Source organism: Vanessa cardui, chromosome 16 (assembly GCF_905220365.1).
Source record: "Vanessa cardui chromosome 16, ilVanCard2.1, whole genome shotgun sequence".
Lineage (NCBI taxonomy): Eukaryota > Metazoa > Arthropoda > Insecta > Lepidoptera > Nymphalidae > Vanessa > Vanessa cardui.
Genome location: NC_061138.1, coordinates 8,327,785 through 8,343,197, shown reverse-complemented (window position 1 = coordinate 8,343,197; position 15,413 = coordinate 8,327,785). Strand labels below are relative to the sequence as shown.

General features: G+C 35.7%; 2 protein-coding genes across 6 annotated transcripts; one reads left to right on the top strand and one right to left on the bottom strand.

Moving 5' to 3' along the window:
* Positions 1–700: 700 nt before the first annotated feature.
* LOC124536444 (meiotic recombination protein DMC1/LIM15 homolog) lies at positions 701–4,720 on the bottom strand. Its single transcript, XM_047112985.1, has 5 exons — positions 4,332–4,720; positions 4,065–4,232; positions 3,870–3,972; positions 1,807–1,974; positions 701–958 (listed from the first exon to the last, which is right to left on the bottom strand). Exons 1-5 carry the CDS (start codon positions 4,652–4,654, stop codon positions 701–703), a joined length of 1,020 nt encoding a protein of 339 aa, XP_046968941.1. The 5' UTR covers positions 4,655–4,720.
* A 270-nt stretch (positions 4,721–4,990) lies between these two features.
* On the top strand, positions 4,991–15,292 carry LOC124536536 (zinc finger CCCH domain-containing protein 18). Of its 5 annotated transcripts, none has more exons than XM_047113101.1 (17): positions 4,991–5,148; positions 5,863–6,081; positions 6,157–6,654; positions 6,816–6,982; positions 7,444–7,566; positions 8,138–8,276; positions 9,141–9,291; positions 9,971–10,118; positions 10,810–10,991; positions 11,305–11,470; positions 12,130–12,356; positions 12,945–13,025; positions 13,346–13,499; positions 13,613–13,700; positions 14,023–14,140; positions 14,481–14,560; positions 14,927–15,292. In XM_047113101.1, exons 2-17 carry the CDS (start codon positions 5,865–5,867, stop codon positions 15,067–15,069), a joined length of 2,682 nt encoding a protein of 893 aa, XP_046969057.1. In that variant the 5' UTR covers positions 4,991–5,148; positions 5,863–5,864; the 3' UTR covers positions 15,070–15,292. The 5 variants fall into 5 exon arrangements, with proteins under 5 accessions (XP_046969057.1, XP_046969056.1, XP_046969053.1 ...); XM_047113102.1 differs by having other exon boundaries at positions 5,025–5,431; XM_047113100.1 differs by having other exon boundaries at positions 5,863–6,654; positions 12,960–13,025.
* Positions 15,293–15,413: the final 121 nt, after the last annotated feature.

The following is a 15,413-nucleotide window of genomic DNA, read 5'->3' as shown; positions in this document are numbered from 1 at the left end:
TTATATTTTTTAATTTTAGTATAAGATGTCATTTAATATATTATTAAGGTGGCACCCACATTTCTTTAGTATCTATGTACAAAATTAAGGTGAATATATTTTTACCTTAATTTTTATACAGAGGTATAAAATATGAATTTTATAAAATTAAATAAAAAGTTCGATTGAACGGAAGACAATCTATTGTGAGCATTATATTAAATTATATTTATTTACCTAATTTTTATACTGTTATGTAAAAGTGCGTGTATTTAGACAATAATAAATTAATATTAATTTATCTAATCGTAAAGACGCATATAATTGGTTCGCACAAGTCACGCCACTGTGACGAGTAAAATACGATTTTATTAATGGTTGGACTTTGTTTTATTGTTCTTCGCGCGAGCGACTCCAAAGCAACGGGTTATAAAGTTATCGGAATAAGTCTTAAATTGACAGGTCAATAACTTTATAGTGTAGTATTGAATGAAATTACATAAATTAATAGAAACAACATAGAAAATTAATTTCGTATATATATTATGAGTTAAAGGAAAATTATACTATTTTAAATAAGGGTAATTTCCCTTTAATTATCAACTAAAATTACTTCATCCAACGGAACAGAAATATGTGGTAGCTATGAATAAAAATATATTATTCCAGTATAATCCTAAAGGAGTAAATAATAAGGTAACTTTTGTATCCAACAGATTTATTAATCTTTAGCATCTGCGATGCCACCATTCGTAATAGCGAAGGTAGCTTCGCTTTCAGGCAAGTCTGGTGAATCGTAAATTTTCGCGATACGATTTTCTCCACGTCCTTTTCTAAGATATATTCTCGTCGTTGAAGCGTGAGCGAGAATATTTCCACCGATTGGTTTTTTTGGATCGGCTTGGAAGGACAATGTGGCTCCTGGGTCCGCAGTCATTTGATTAGTTATAAAAACTGCAACGTTGTACTCTTCTGATATCTGTAAAATACGAAAGTAAAATTATAAATATTTTTTCTTCTGATTATAATTTTTCATAAAAAAAGCCTTCTTGCATTTAAAGTAATAATCATATATTCTCATTACACTTAGAATTAATATTATACAATATTAAATTATTTTTTATTTTTAAGAAAACTATTTTAAAAACGTCCTAGCATTGACCTATGGATGCTTAAATATTTCGATAAAGAATTTTATTTCTGACCAATTAATTCGTCTTATCTGGTGTGGCGAAACATACGATAATTTGACCATGGTATACCCGGATGCTGTTTATCTATTCACCCAGTGAACTTGCATTTCGTGCCACAGAGAAAACCTATTATATCTAACACGAGGTCTAAACAATGTATTTTGTTTTAACTAACAATTATTACGGGAGATACGTTCCTATATTTTTTAGCATAATTCATCAAAAAAAAAAAAAAAATTATTAAAACAAGTCATGCATTTGTTTCAGTCGGCATGAAAATCCGCTACATGATAGGTTATTAGTACTTCTATTCTTATTAAGTGTATGAAATAGATTTGTAAGTAATAGGGTCATAACCAGATCTGGAAATTAATGGATCTGGAAGTGCTTAGTAGATCACTAGGATGACTTTCTATACCATTCAACGATTTCAATCATTCTCAAATCAATTTTTTTTTTCTGAAAGAGTGCCTCTCAATTCTTCCATCATTGCCTAACATGTCTTTATGTTTTAATACGACTGATTATCATTAATAAGACTTCTAGTAGGTATATAAATTATTGTAAAAATATTGGCAACGTAATCAATGAGAATAAACAAAGGTATGAAAATGTAAATATAAAATAAACACACCTTTTGTAATCTTGATAAAACTTGTGCTAGCTTTTGCTGTCGATCGGCTAGTTCACCGCGCCCAGAGAAGTCAACACGGAATAATGCCATGACCGAATCTATTATTAATAATTTGAATACACCAGCTTCTTCATGAAACTTCGCGGCAACGAAATCAAGCAGTTCAGCCTGTCCACCAATTTATATTAGAAAAGAAAACATAGTAGGTATTTTCAAACTCAATATTAGTACTTAAGGAAGGACAACTAACGGTTCTTAGTGTATTGATTTACATGCTCGCTAATTGTTTACGAATAAATAATCATGGTCGTATACGCATTTTCATTCTCTTTCATTTCATTCATTCATATCTCCAAAATATATGAAATAGGTATCATTTTTAAATAAAATTTTCTTGCAATTATTTAACTATTTCAGTGTAAACGATATGGTACCACACACCCTAATTATGAATTGGTTAATTAAGAGAAAAAAGCGTAAAGACGGGGCTGAAGAATAGTTGAAAAATGAGTACCAAATACTCATGTGCCGATTCTGCTTGTACTAATAAAAATACACACAATAATATGAAATAAATACGCCATCAATGTTTTTTGTTGATATTATTTAGTTTTTAAACTAAAAAATCAACGCTTTTTTATCACACATAATACGTAAATTATAAAATAGGTGTATTGTATAATGTAAGCCAGACAATAGATAAAAATTGAAATTCAAAAACCTTTTTTTAAATTGTATAATATTAAATCATATCACATAATCGATAAAGATGGTACTATATTGAGATAAACTTTAAATCACCACTACGCAGAACGCACCTGACTCATACGATACTGATATAAAAATCGCATCAAAGTACTCAAGTATCCTATAATTGCTAATAGCAATGAATCAACTGATAAGTATGAGTTTTATTTGATAGTACCAACACGACAGACTTGATAATTACTTTATTATGATCTATAGCAATATCAAATACATCTTGGCTATAAACAATACAATTTCTATAATTTAATATTAAACAATGTAATAGTCAACACGATACATCCACGATCATCCCCATCAGGGCATTTAGGGAAGGGCAACCGGGGCAACTGCCCTGGGGCCTCCACATGAGAGGGGGTCTCCACATGAGAGAGGGCCACAGTTTTCAGCAAGTTAACAAATACTGAGATATAGTCAAATTATAATAATGTTACTATTTAATATTTTAAAAGTTACTGATACAAATACGAAACAATTCATAGCTTAATGATTGAAATAAAAAATAAAAAACTAATTAATTCATAATAATATAATTATTAGGGTGTTCACGCTTCTGTTTTTCTAGGACTCTCACTGCTTTGTGGCCCCGGGCCCTCCATACCTTTAAATCCGACTCTGATCCCCATGATCCGAATAAATATGTAATTAGCGATTGGATCTCGGTTACTGTTAGTTAAAATGCTAATTGCAATTAGGCGCGCATCCAATTTTTAAATGAGGCTATTAACGAAGGTCAACTACCCAACAAATTTTTAAAACAGTGTAGGTCTGAATGCATTCGTTCATGAATCTATTCATGTAGGAGAGAAGTATAAACAGAAATGTTTCTTTTTTTTCTTTTAAACATTATTAATTTTACTACGAGTGAATTTAGGCACTGACACCTGAATAATCCGCAGGATCAATGATGTTGTAGTAAACAGATATGTTATTAACGCGCAAAAAGTGAAGACTAGAAAACGTCCTAATTGGGACGTCTGCCTTTAGTTGTTTTACGTAGTAATACGTCATAATACATCATAATTACGTAGTAATACGTTTTGCGTAATTAAAACATCTAGTTATCCCTTTTACTTATTGTTTTTATCAAGCTAACCTTTTTACTTTTAACGAAATGTAAGAATAAACTAAAATAAACGCGGTTCCTGGCGCGGCACACTTTTGTCTGTTGTTTAGTATGGATATAACATATCTGTTTATTAGAATATCATTGCACAGGATACTATGTATTCAAATTTATAAGGGATCGCCTAATTTGTAGCGTCAAAATTAGAAACATTCGTTTTTAAATAATTTACCTGATGTTCAGAAGTATAAGCTCTTGCATATAGAACGTTGTCTAGGACGGCGTTTTGCTCCAAGTTAAATCTATCTGCAATAGGCCTTAATCGATCTGGCCGACTGTGACACTAAGGGTATCATCATATTATTTTACTAAATACATAAAGAACGGATAAGTTATTAAGATAAAGGGATACTTAAAAAAAGGATACAATGTGTGTTCAGTGTCAAGAAACATAACCTTCCCACCGCTATAGCCTGACGAATTAGGCATTTGTGTTGTAACGCATAAGGTGTGAGATAATTGCGTTTTTCCTGTACGAAACTCGCCGAAGACCTCAGTAATCGCCATTGACTCTATTCCACCAGCAAGAAGTTTGCTACCATAAAATATGTTAAAGTAACGCTTAGGTAATCATTATTATTGATAACGATACGATGCGAATACGTGTAAGTTTAATAAATATATTTTTACATACTCTAATTCATTACTTCCAGTGTTGATCTTAAAGACATGTTTTCTTCGATCGCTTACTTCTAGAGCAGTCATAAAACCTAAGGATATTACTTTTAAGCAAGCTTCTTTAATTTTTTCTACCTTGGTTTCAGAGAAGCCTTTAATGTTACATAGTTTTTTTTTCGTAGACATTTGAATTCCCTTAATAGTGCAAATACCAGCTCCCTTTAATTTTTTAATATCTGCTACGTTAATTCCATGTTTTTGTAATATGTCTACATCTTGAAAAAAACTCTCTTCTTCTTCGTTTTCGGAAATATTATCGTCCAAAGCTTGATCTATCATGACTTAATTAAATATTGAGAAGTCATGCAAAATCAAATAAAAATTATTTTATAATTGCCGCGAAAATTATATTCGTTTTTTTATTTATGTAAGCAAAAATATTAGCCCAGACAGCCTAATTATGTTAAAAATAATATGTAATAACAATATCTGCATTTAATGTACTGTAGGTTATTTGGGAAATAATTACAATAATATTTATTATTATTTTCTTAAAAAAAACTAAAACGGCAACAAAATATTATTTTATTTTATTATATCTTTGCATACATTGTTTCTTTTCCCTTTTAAATTAACAAAGAATAATATTTTTAATCTAGATCGTTTCTTTGACTTTGAGTTTTGACTACTGTGACGTTTAATATTTTTTGTCTATGAATGAATTTAATTTCTGCGATGCGATGAAAAGGCTTGTTGCGGCGCAAATTGAAGATTATTATATTGTATCTTTTTAAATACTTCAAGAATATACCGTCTTATTCATCTCAGTTAAGGTAAGGGCGTAAGTTAACCCTACGGAACTTATGAAAAAGTGATTATTTATTATGTTCATATTATATATTTCCTCCTGTATCACAGCCATGTTGAAGTAGTGTTGATTTTACTAAGTTTCCGTCGGTTTTATCGTTTAATAGAAAGTTAAAAGTTCATTCAAGTTCACAAGTATGTGACAGACCCAAGTTTAGTTGTGTTGTGAATATAAAGTTGAAAAGTCTTAACAAAATGAAAAGTGTTATAAAGTGCTACCAATTCTGGCGTCGAGGCGTCATCTTGAAGGTAAGGCTGGATGTGTCTTCAATATACATCAGAACGTAGTTCTAACAAACCAATTTTTTCATACCAAGAATAGTGAAACTCATACAACGTTTATAATGGATTTCGTAATATAACTATTTGACAAGAAATAATGGGCTGTTAATTTTTCTTTTCTTAAAACAGCAGACAGGATATTAATTTTAAATTACGTTATAAAAACATGTGCGTCCTTTTATTTATATTGTTTTTCAGTGAGTAGTATATTTGAATCTTTTTTTAATATATATTTTTTTGCTGTATTTTATTGTTTATACAAGTGTTAATTAGTTTATTTTTGTAAAACATTAAATTGGCATTTTTGAGCATAATGATCTAACAATCAATAAAAAGCTTAATGGGATGGGCTTTTAATCTCCTTAATAATTCCATAGAATATTAACATCTATTTTCAGGAATGGATTCTGAAGATTCTCGAGATGCTACAGGAGATGTACGATCATCATCAAGCAGTAGTAGCTCCACATCTAGAAGTCGTAGAAGTTCATCATCAGACAGTTCTAAAAAAGACCCTAAATCTCCTCCCCATTCGCCTACCTCACCTAGGTCAAATGGACCACGTTCTCCTTCACCAGAAAGTCATTCACAACTGTCTCAGAGATCTACTTCTATGGGTAAACAACCACATTCACCAGATAACTTGAGTGGTGCACATTCAGATATAAATTCACCGGAAAATTCTTTGCCAGCTTCACCAATTGGCCCTAAATCTCCAGATCCACCGAAGTCACCTAGTGATGTTGCTTCAAACATTGGTTCTCCAGAACAACATGAACATTATTCATCGGCCCCTCCATCGGCTGGGGAGGGTCCAAAAACACCTCAGAGTCCTGGAAGCTCTGTAAAGTCTAGACCTGTTACACCCACAAACAGATCTGAACCTATGTCTCCAGATTCTGCATCTCAGGCAACATCACCACCTTCCAGAAATCTAGAACCACATTCTCCTACTTCAAGTCCATCACCAGACAGAGCGTCATCTCAGTCTTCCCCTCCCAGATCCCCAATTAAGAAAAATGAATGGAGCCCAAAAGAAAAATGGAGAAGACATACAAAGGCTGAACAAAAAATGGTTGCTGCACCACGAAACCGAAGTAGGTCGGAGTCGAGTCAATCAAGCAGGAGTTCAACCACATATAACAAAAGAACTAATTCTAAAGATCCTGTTACTGAAGCTATATCTGACGGTAATTTTTTTGATTACTTAAAATATTGACATATTTCTGTTATATCCTCCTCGCCCTTATCAAGCATTGATATTTAGATTAATTTCACAAGATTATCCAGTAAAATAAAGTTATTTAATCAATCAATTATGTTTTTGGAATTATAAAAAATATATTTCCAGGAGAAATGGAATCAGATCAAGAAGATGGCAAGTCGAGAAGCAAGTCAAGAAGCAAGTCAGTGACAAGTGACAAACAAGATAAAGATCACAACATAAGTCATGAAGACTTGTCGGATGTTTCTGATGTTGATTCTATTGGACCCGATGACACAGAAAAAGGAACAAAGGTTGGTACACATATAACAAATTACCCTTCCTGATAAACATTTCAGTACATACTTCACTTTAGTGTGGTTGTATTTAAGTTTGGAAGGTTCAACTGAAATAAGATGAAATAGAATTGATTTAAATAATAAATCCTCGGGCACGGTGGTGTGACGACTTATGTAAGATGGCTGGCAGGAGCTTGATGCGAGTAGCCCAAGAACAATCTCAGTGGCGTGCAATTGGAGAGGCCTATGTCCAGCAGTGGACGGAATTGGGCTGATGGATGGAAATAATTGTTATGTAGGACTGATAGGTTTTACAATATTTATTAATCATCTATTTATCTTATACTCACTTCATATCTCATATTCACAGTCAGGAGAACCAATTTTTTCCTCATTTCCCCCTTTAAAGATTTAATTGATCAGGTAAACAATATGAGCAAATCTTTCGATTATTATAATTCAAATTTCTTTTATAGATTAAATCAAAATCTCCATCACCCAACAAGAAAAAAGAAGTTATCAATGGTAATGAGGGCACAAGTTCTCAATCGTCCCCCAAGTCTGATAGTGGGAAAGGAGATGCCTACAAATCGGAAAAAGTAAGTGTTGCTTATATAAACACTAGCCAACAGCCGCAGCTTCAACAACAGCCTGTAAGTTCCCACTGTTGGGCTAAAGGCCTCCTCTCTCTTTGAGGAGAAAGTTTGGAACATACCACTACGCTGTTCCATTGCGGGTTGGTGGAATACACATGTGGCAGAATTTCTATGAAATCCGACACATGCAGATTTCCTTATGATTTTTTCCATCACCGCTCAGCACGAGATGAATTGTAAACACAAATTAAGCACATGAATCAGCTGGGTTTAAACCCGCAATTATCGGTTAAGGTGCACGCGTTCTAACCACTGGGCCATCTGGACTCTTCCCAGCTTCATACAGGTGCAATACTGATACTAAATATATTACAGATTTTGTTTATTTATGAAATCACATTAAACTTCTTAAATTATCAGTGTTTCTTTACTATATTTTGAATTTTTAAAGATCTAAGCATATAGCAGCAAGGGGCTATGGTTTATAGTATGTAGTGATGTATAAAAGTTAAACTTATTTTTCTCATATATTATGGTTACTGAATGTTTACTTATATTTGATTTTCTGTAAAAGGTGCCCCAAGAGAAAATTAGTAATACTGAAGATGCTGAGGAACAATTAGACTTTGAGGCAGAAGAGGGTGAATGTATTGAACCTGCAAAAACCAGAGATCAGTCGAATGGAGACATAGAAGCACAAGCCAGGGAGAAGGGTAAGTTGATTTCTATCTCATTCTCTTTCGAGTGTTTGACCATGTTTGACCTTGGGAATGAAACGATCGCCTCCTGGCTATTTCATCTCATATTAAATTGTTTATTTATATAATACATAAGACAAACAAAAAAAAAAAACCGCTGAGTTTCTTTCGCCGGTTCTTTTCAGGTCAGGGTATTTTCTTTCTGAACCGGGTAGTGTTTCAATTGACCATCAATAAGAAAGTGTAATGCTTCTATATTGAATAAAGTTATTTGAGTTTGAGTTTGAGTTTTTTGTGTTATATTTAAATATTATAGCAAATAGTTTTACTGCACTTAGTACCAATTTTTCAATCCATACCCATTTAATCATATTTTTATTCAGTTTTATGCTTTCTTTCTTTGAGACATCTTTAGATGTTTAAATATTTAAAAAGTACTTCATTTACATATGCATTACTTCATTACAGAAATCATCACAAGTTATGAAGATTACATGAGGTTAACACTTTAACAAATGTTTCAAAGACTTTATGAAACAAGTTAGGAATATATCAATTAGTAACAAATGACAAAACTGTCTACAGCTAAACATTATTGTCTTTGATCAGAAAATGGTTACTATGGGTGGTAAGGGTACACTTACCATCCAGATAATTATCATCTAATAAAAAAACACCAGACACAAAAAGACACATCGAAGATTGAACCAGAATGTGGTTTTTGAAAAACAAAATCCTCATATAGAATTAATCCCTAGGGAATCGTAGCGACTCATGTTAGCAAACTAGCCACTCCAAATCATAATATTTGCATGAAAATTAGGATTTTTATATTGATATGTTTAATGTTTTAATATTTAAAATATAATGTCTTTGCAGAGGACGTGAAAGCCGGTAGACGGTCGCGAGGTTCCTCCCTCGAGGAAGGCGAGGTTTCAGATGAGGCGGAACGACGTCCCGAGGAGAACGAGCCAAGGCCGGTCTGCAGGTTCTTCTCCAGGGGAGCCTGCACCTGGGGCGTCAGTTGCAGGTGCTTGTGGGAACTCGTTTCGAGCGAATTGACTTTCCTTGCATGATTCCTTCCTAAAATAAAATAAATATGGAACTGTTCATGACAATATTTATAATTCGATTGTTTTACACAATGTGATTGTTTATAAAATTTCATTATTATTCACAATATGTTCACGATATATTATGACAATTTAAAATATAATTAAAATATTGACAACGTAAAATTAACAGAACGTAATTAAAATGATATAATTTAATAATTTATACTTTGTATTAGGATTGTGCGCTATAAATATTTTAAGATTATTGTCAAAATGTAATTTAAATTGACATTTGCATGCCATGTAAAGGCAGATTATGAATGCACTTATAAAATATAAATATAAATATGAGACAACATCATATAAATATGAGACAACATCACATACATTACTCTGATCCCAATGTAAGTAGCTGAAGCACTTGTGTTATGGAAATCAGAAGTAACGACGGTACCACAAACACCCAGACCCAAAACAACATAGAAAACTAATGGTAATCTACATCGACTCGGCCGGGAATCGAACCCGGGACCTCAGAGTGGCGTACCCATGAAAACCGGTGTACACACCACTCGACCATGGAGGTCGTCGAATAATTTTAACATCTCTGTAACCATGATCTTGCAAATAAAGTATTTGAATTTGAATTTACAGATTCCTGCACCCGGGTGTAACGGACAAGGGCAATTACAACATGTTCGAGGTGATCCGCGGCGTGCCGGCCGGCGCCGCCTTCCCCGCGCCGCGCGACGCCGCGCCGCCCGAGTCCGCCTGGGAGCGCGGCCTGCGCACCGCCAAGGAGGTACTATCACTGAACAATCAACGTGCGGTTATTGAATCCATAAAGGCTCGCGCAAACTATAGCCGCGGCGGGCATTGCATTGTATAATTGCGCCAAAGCATATAGCAGGCGCATCGGGCCGCACCGCAACCCAATATCTTATAATCAAACTAATTATAACGAATGAATCGCGTATATTAATTATTTTTAAACATCCCGACAACATCCCGAAACATGTTTAAAAATAATTAATATACGCGATTCATCCGTTATAATTAGTTTTATTTAAATGTGTAATAATCGCGAAAATTTAAGACAACATTATCTTATAATCAGTCAGGTTTTGGTAATCTAAGGAGATGGATAGTTCTTGTTGATGATTCGGTTTCTGTTTGGTAATTCACGAACAGCACACATTCAGCCGTCTACTTGTTGCGTCTGCTAACGCACACTGAGACGGGCCGCATTGCAACGCATAACATCGCCGCAAAAATACGCCTGGCTAGTGATGCGCCAATGCGTTGCGATGCGGCCCGTCGCGGCCAGCCTGAGGTGTGCGATAGTCCATACAAAATGTATGAAACTGATTCAGGAGATTTTTTTGTTATGCGTTGCGGTCCGCCACGGTGTGCGCCTATCTTAAATGTGCACTAAGAATGACAACTCGTTCGATATATTGTATTCAAATTTATAAACATTACTACCCTACTAGATGCTCCGAATAGCAAACAAGCGCAAGGAGCAAGACATGGACTTCGAGGAGAAGAAATTGCACCTGTCCGTGGGCGGGGTGGTGCACGACCCGGACGCCGAGCTGGCGTACGCGGCCGCCGCCGTGGGCGCGTCGCCGCCGCACGACCTGCCGCCCGCGCACCGCGACCCCGACGTCTACAGGTGTGTACCGAAAAATACATATTCAAAATTTACGCGTTCTAAATTTGATTTCAAATTTTATTCATTAGTCGGCGTTTGGAACGTCGATTAATCTGTTATCGGATTTTTGGAAGTAAAATTAAAGTAGAAATAATTGGTTAAGTGCAATAGTGTTTGTATTATAAATAAAGATATATTAATCATAAACTTAGTAGTCCACAATAAATCTATATCTAAGGTTTGTTTACTTTTTTTATCATCAAAACGCTAAATTGATTTCATATAGCTTTGACTTAACGTTATTGTAAAATTATTTTTATCATATTATATTCAGGCAATACGGCATGATGTATCGTGGCGGTCGATTCCCCCGTCCACCGGTGGATGAGCGCGAACGGTACTACGAACGTGAACGTGGTTTTGAACGCGAGCGTCCCTTTGAGCGACCACCGTACTACGACGAGCCCATGCCTGCTCCAGAGGAATTGCCTTACCACAAGGTAAAATAAATTCATATCATAAGTAGGGTTGTAACGGAGGCCTTTTTAAAGGAGGCTGAGGCGGATGCGGAGGCGATAAGTGTCACTTCCGCGGATGCGGAGGTTAACGGAAGCGGAGGCGAAATTCAATAATGATGTAGAAAAAATAGTAATTTAGGGTTTATTAAAGTCTTTGTTTCAAATACTTACATTTAAGTAAACATAATATAATAACTTACCAGATACATTATATAGTTAATTTTGATTACTAGAAGGTAATGTAATAAATATTACTTTCTAGTAATCAAAATTTAGGAGAGGTAAATTATATTTAACAAACAATAATTTTGCGGCTTTATCACCAACCAAACGATTTCTAAGAGGATCATAAATTAAGCCAGCTGAACTAAACAGTTGTTCACTTGGCACTGAACTTGGCGGCGCCGATAAGTATGCGCGAACGTTGGGAGAAAAAGCTTTATATTTATTGTTATTTTTCCACCACAATAATGGATCATCGTCTTAACTTTTTTCATTATTGAGGCGGAGGCGGAGGCGAAGGTACAATTATTTGCGTAACTTCCGCAGTAATGGAGGCGGAGGCGAAGATCCGTTACAACCCTAATCATAAGTTAGCATAAATCATAGACACTAGTTAATAAAAATATTATTCGCTACAGCGTCGAGTCCGTTCGTCTCGTGAAGTCATAGTGCAGCGCGCTGAAATAGAGCGGCGGGAGGGCCGAGAAGTTCGAGAAGGGCGGGAGGCCCGCGGTCGGGAAGGCCGAGAGGGTCGAGAGGGGCGCGACGGACGCGGAGATGAGTGGGCCGATCCTTGGATGCGCGCCGAACCCGCAGCCAGGAAAAGAAGACCTCCATCTTCTGAGGATTCCTACTCATCGTCTAGGTATGTGCTTTGAGGGATTGAAATTTTAGTAGAACTTGAAATCTTACTTTTAAGATGAAACTCGTGTCAGTGATGATGCGCTTTCAGCACTGTATTATGTAGAGGAAAGTAAAGTAAGGAAGTTGCATTAAAATTTAGAAATTTTGCTATAAAATACCGTTAAATGAATATAGTTTTTTTATGAAACAATCATGTTATAAAGAATAAAAGCATATTATAAATTGTAAGAACTGCACCTGTTGTTCATACGGTAACAGACGAATAGACAATATTATTACAATGCAAAATATATTAATTATATAATTCTTATCCGCTTCCTCCCCACTATTTCCCCGGCTGGGTTATGCTTTCATAACTAATGTCGTGGTGTTTTGGACCTCACTTACGATTCTCATTTCTTCGTTAACTTCTGCATGAACACTCACTGGAATTTGCTGCTGGATGTGAATGTGCGTGTATGCGATATAATCGTGTGTGTGCGTGTGTGTGTACGCGACTACGAACATGCGTGTGTCCGTATGCACCTGTTTGTTTGCACGTGTGTGTGTTTCTCCACCTACCCGCCCTGGCTTCCTTTTGAGCCCACAGCTCTTCAAATTCCAGTTCGCGTAGTTCAGGCAGCCCTGGGGCGAGGCGTAAAAGAAGAGCATCGTCATCTTCACGACAAAGGTGAATAATACGATATATATATGACTTGCATGATTATCTAATCGATTTATTTTTGTGTGGCTTGTATGTATGTAATATTCAGCTTTTGTTAATCATATATGAGCATATTATAATATTAAATTTATTTGAATGTTTTTATTCAAGAGATAAGAATACTAAACGTACTGTTTGAATTTGCGCGCACAGCATTTTACTAAGGTGACAAGTCCAATTGGGTTTTATACCTGGTTAAATAGAAAGAGTCCTCTCTGTCTACTCATGAACACCCGGCTAAATGAGTCGTAACATTGGTCACTAAGCGTAACGGTTCGTGTGTGCAGGCTGTCCCCGTCGGTAATAGTGCGCGAGCGGCGGCTGGCGTCGGCGCGCGCCACGGCCATGAACCCGCCCGCGCCGCGCCGCCGCGCGCCCTCGCCCGCCGCCGCGCGCCAGCTCGCCGCCAACCCGCCGCCGCCCGCGCCGCACCGACACAAGGTGAGATCGTACGTTTTGGAACTGAAGTGCTAAATTTTTAATCAAACAATGTAATTTAAAAAAAATCATGGGTGTAAGTAACTTTTAATGATATTTTTTTATTAATTTTTCAGGAGGAAATGGATCCCTATGGTCGAAATAAACCTGCTAGTCGCAATAGAAATAGAAAAAAATATTCCAGATCATCATCATCGGGTTCAGGTAAAGTAACAGCCTGTACATTTCCCACTGCTGAGATAAGGCCTCCTCTTCCATTAAGGAGAGGGTTTGGATCATATTCCACCACGCTGTTCCAATGCGGGTTGGTGGAATGCACATGTGGCAGAATTTCGATGAAATTAGACACATGCAGGTTTCCTCACGATGTTTTCCTTCACCGCCGAGCACGAGACGAATTATATCAGGTAAAATTAAATTATTATTATTACAAAATCGTTAGTATACAGAATTTATATATCTTAGTTTGTGTCTGAAAGGTTTTGATTAAGTATCAGCTATAAATAACAAGTAATATATTTTTTAGAATCATCATCTTCATCCAGCGAGTCCGAGAGCGAATCGCGTTCGTCTTCTTCATCAGGCAGTTCCGGCGCACGTCGAGCTCGGCATGCGCGTCTACTTAACGCGGCTGCTAGGCCAAGGTATGCCTTATAACGGCATTACAGCCTTCATTAAATTATTTAAAAACTAAATATGTAAAATATTTTATTATTATTTGTGGGTATAATCTGTTGATATGTTTATTTATGCAAGTATGTATAGGTAAAATTATATTTGTTTAAATTAATTTATCTCGACTGCTGTACACCTCATAACCATAACTTCAACTACTAGTCCTCCGTTCAAAGATTGTCTGACTGGATAATATCGTTTTTGTATATACTCATTGAGACATTCATCTCTGTTTATTGTTTTATATATTTTTTGGTGTGCAATATTGTATGTTTATACTAGAATTTTGACATTTTTTTTTGTTTACAGATTAAATGCAAAGTCAAATACGGGCTTAGTACCCGCAGTTTCAGCTGTCACTAGTAAAAAAGAAGTCTCAAGCGATAAAGGTATTATTTATTCAATATTCATATCTTATATAGTAAAAAGTAAATTAACAGCTTGTAAATTTCCCACTGCTGGGCTAAGGTCTCCTTTTACATCAAGGAGAGGGTTTGGAACATATTCCACCATGCTGTTCCAATGCGGGTTGGTGGTATTCACATGTGGCAGAATTTCGATGAAATTAGACACATCCAGGTTTCATCACGATGTTTTCCTTCACTGCCGAGCATGAGATGAATTATAAACATAAATTAAGCACACACATATATAGTGGTCCTTGCCTGGGTTTGAACTCGCAATCATTAACCACTGGCCATCTCAGCTCTTATATAGTAAACATAATATAATATTATTCTGTTTATTTGTTTTAGAAATAGTAGGTAAGAAGAGAGGAGCGACTTCACCCGTGAGCGGGGCAGCGCCGGCGAAGAAATCCGTTTCCAGAAGAGAAGAACTCTTAAAACAATTGAAAGCTGTCGAGGATGCAATCGCTAGGAAGAGGTCGAAGATATAGGAGTACGAGAAACGCTGGTATAGCAGAACTCGCAGAGAGTAGTTGAAATACTACTAAGTGTGTACCAGGGTTTTGAAAAAATCCGTGATTATAAAACAAGACCTACATATTGTTAACTGTTTTTGCTTGCAAATCAAACTGCAGCAATAAGTGTTATACTGGCAAATTGCGTTACGATGTTGTATTTCAAGCTTAGGCTTTAAGTAAATTAGCTTAAGTAATATTGAATTGTTTATGATTAATTCCTGTGTATGAACATTAAGATCATCTTTATTTTAATACCGACCATAAGTATTTGTAAATTGGGTGTTAGTTATCATCATACAAAGTGAGTACTAAACCTA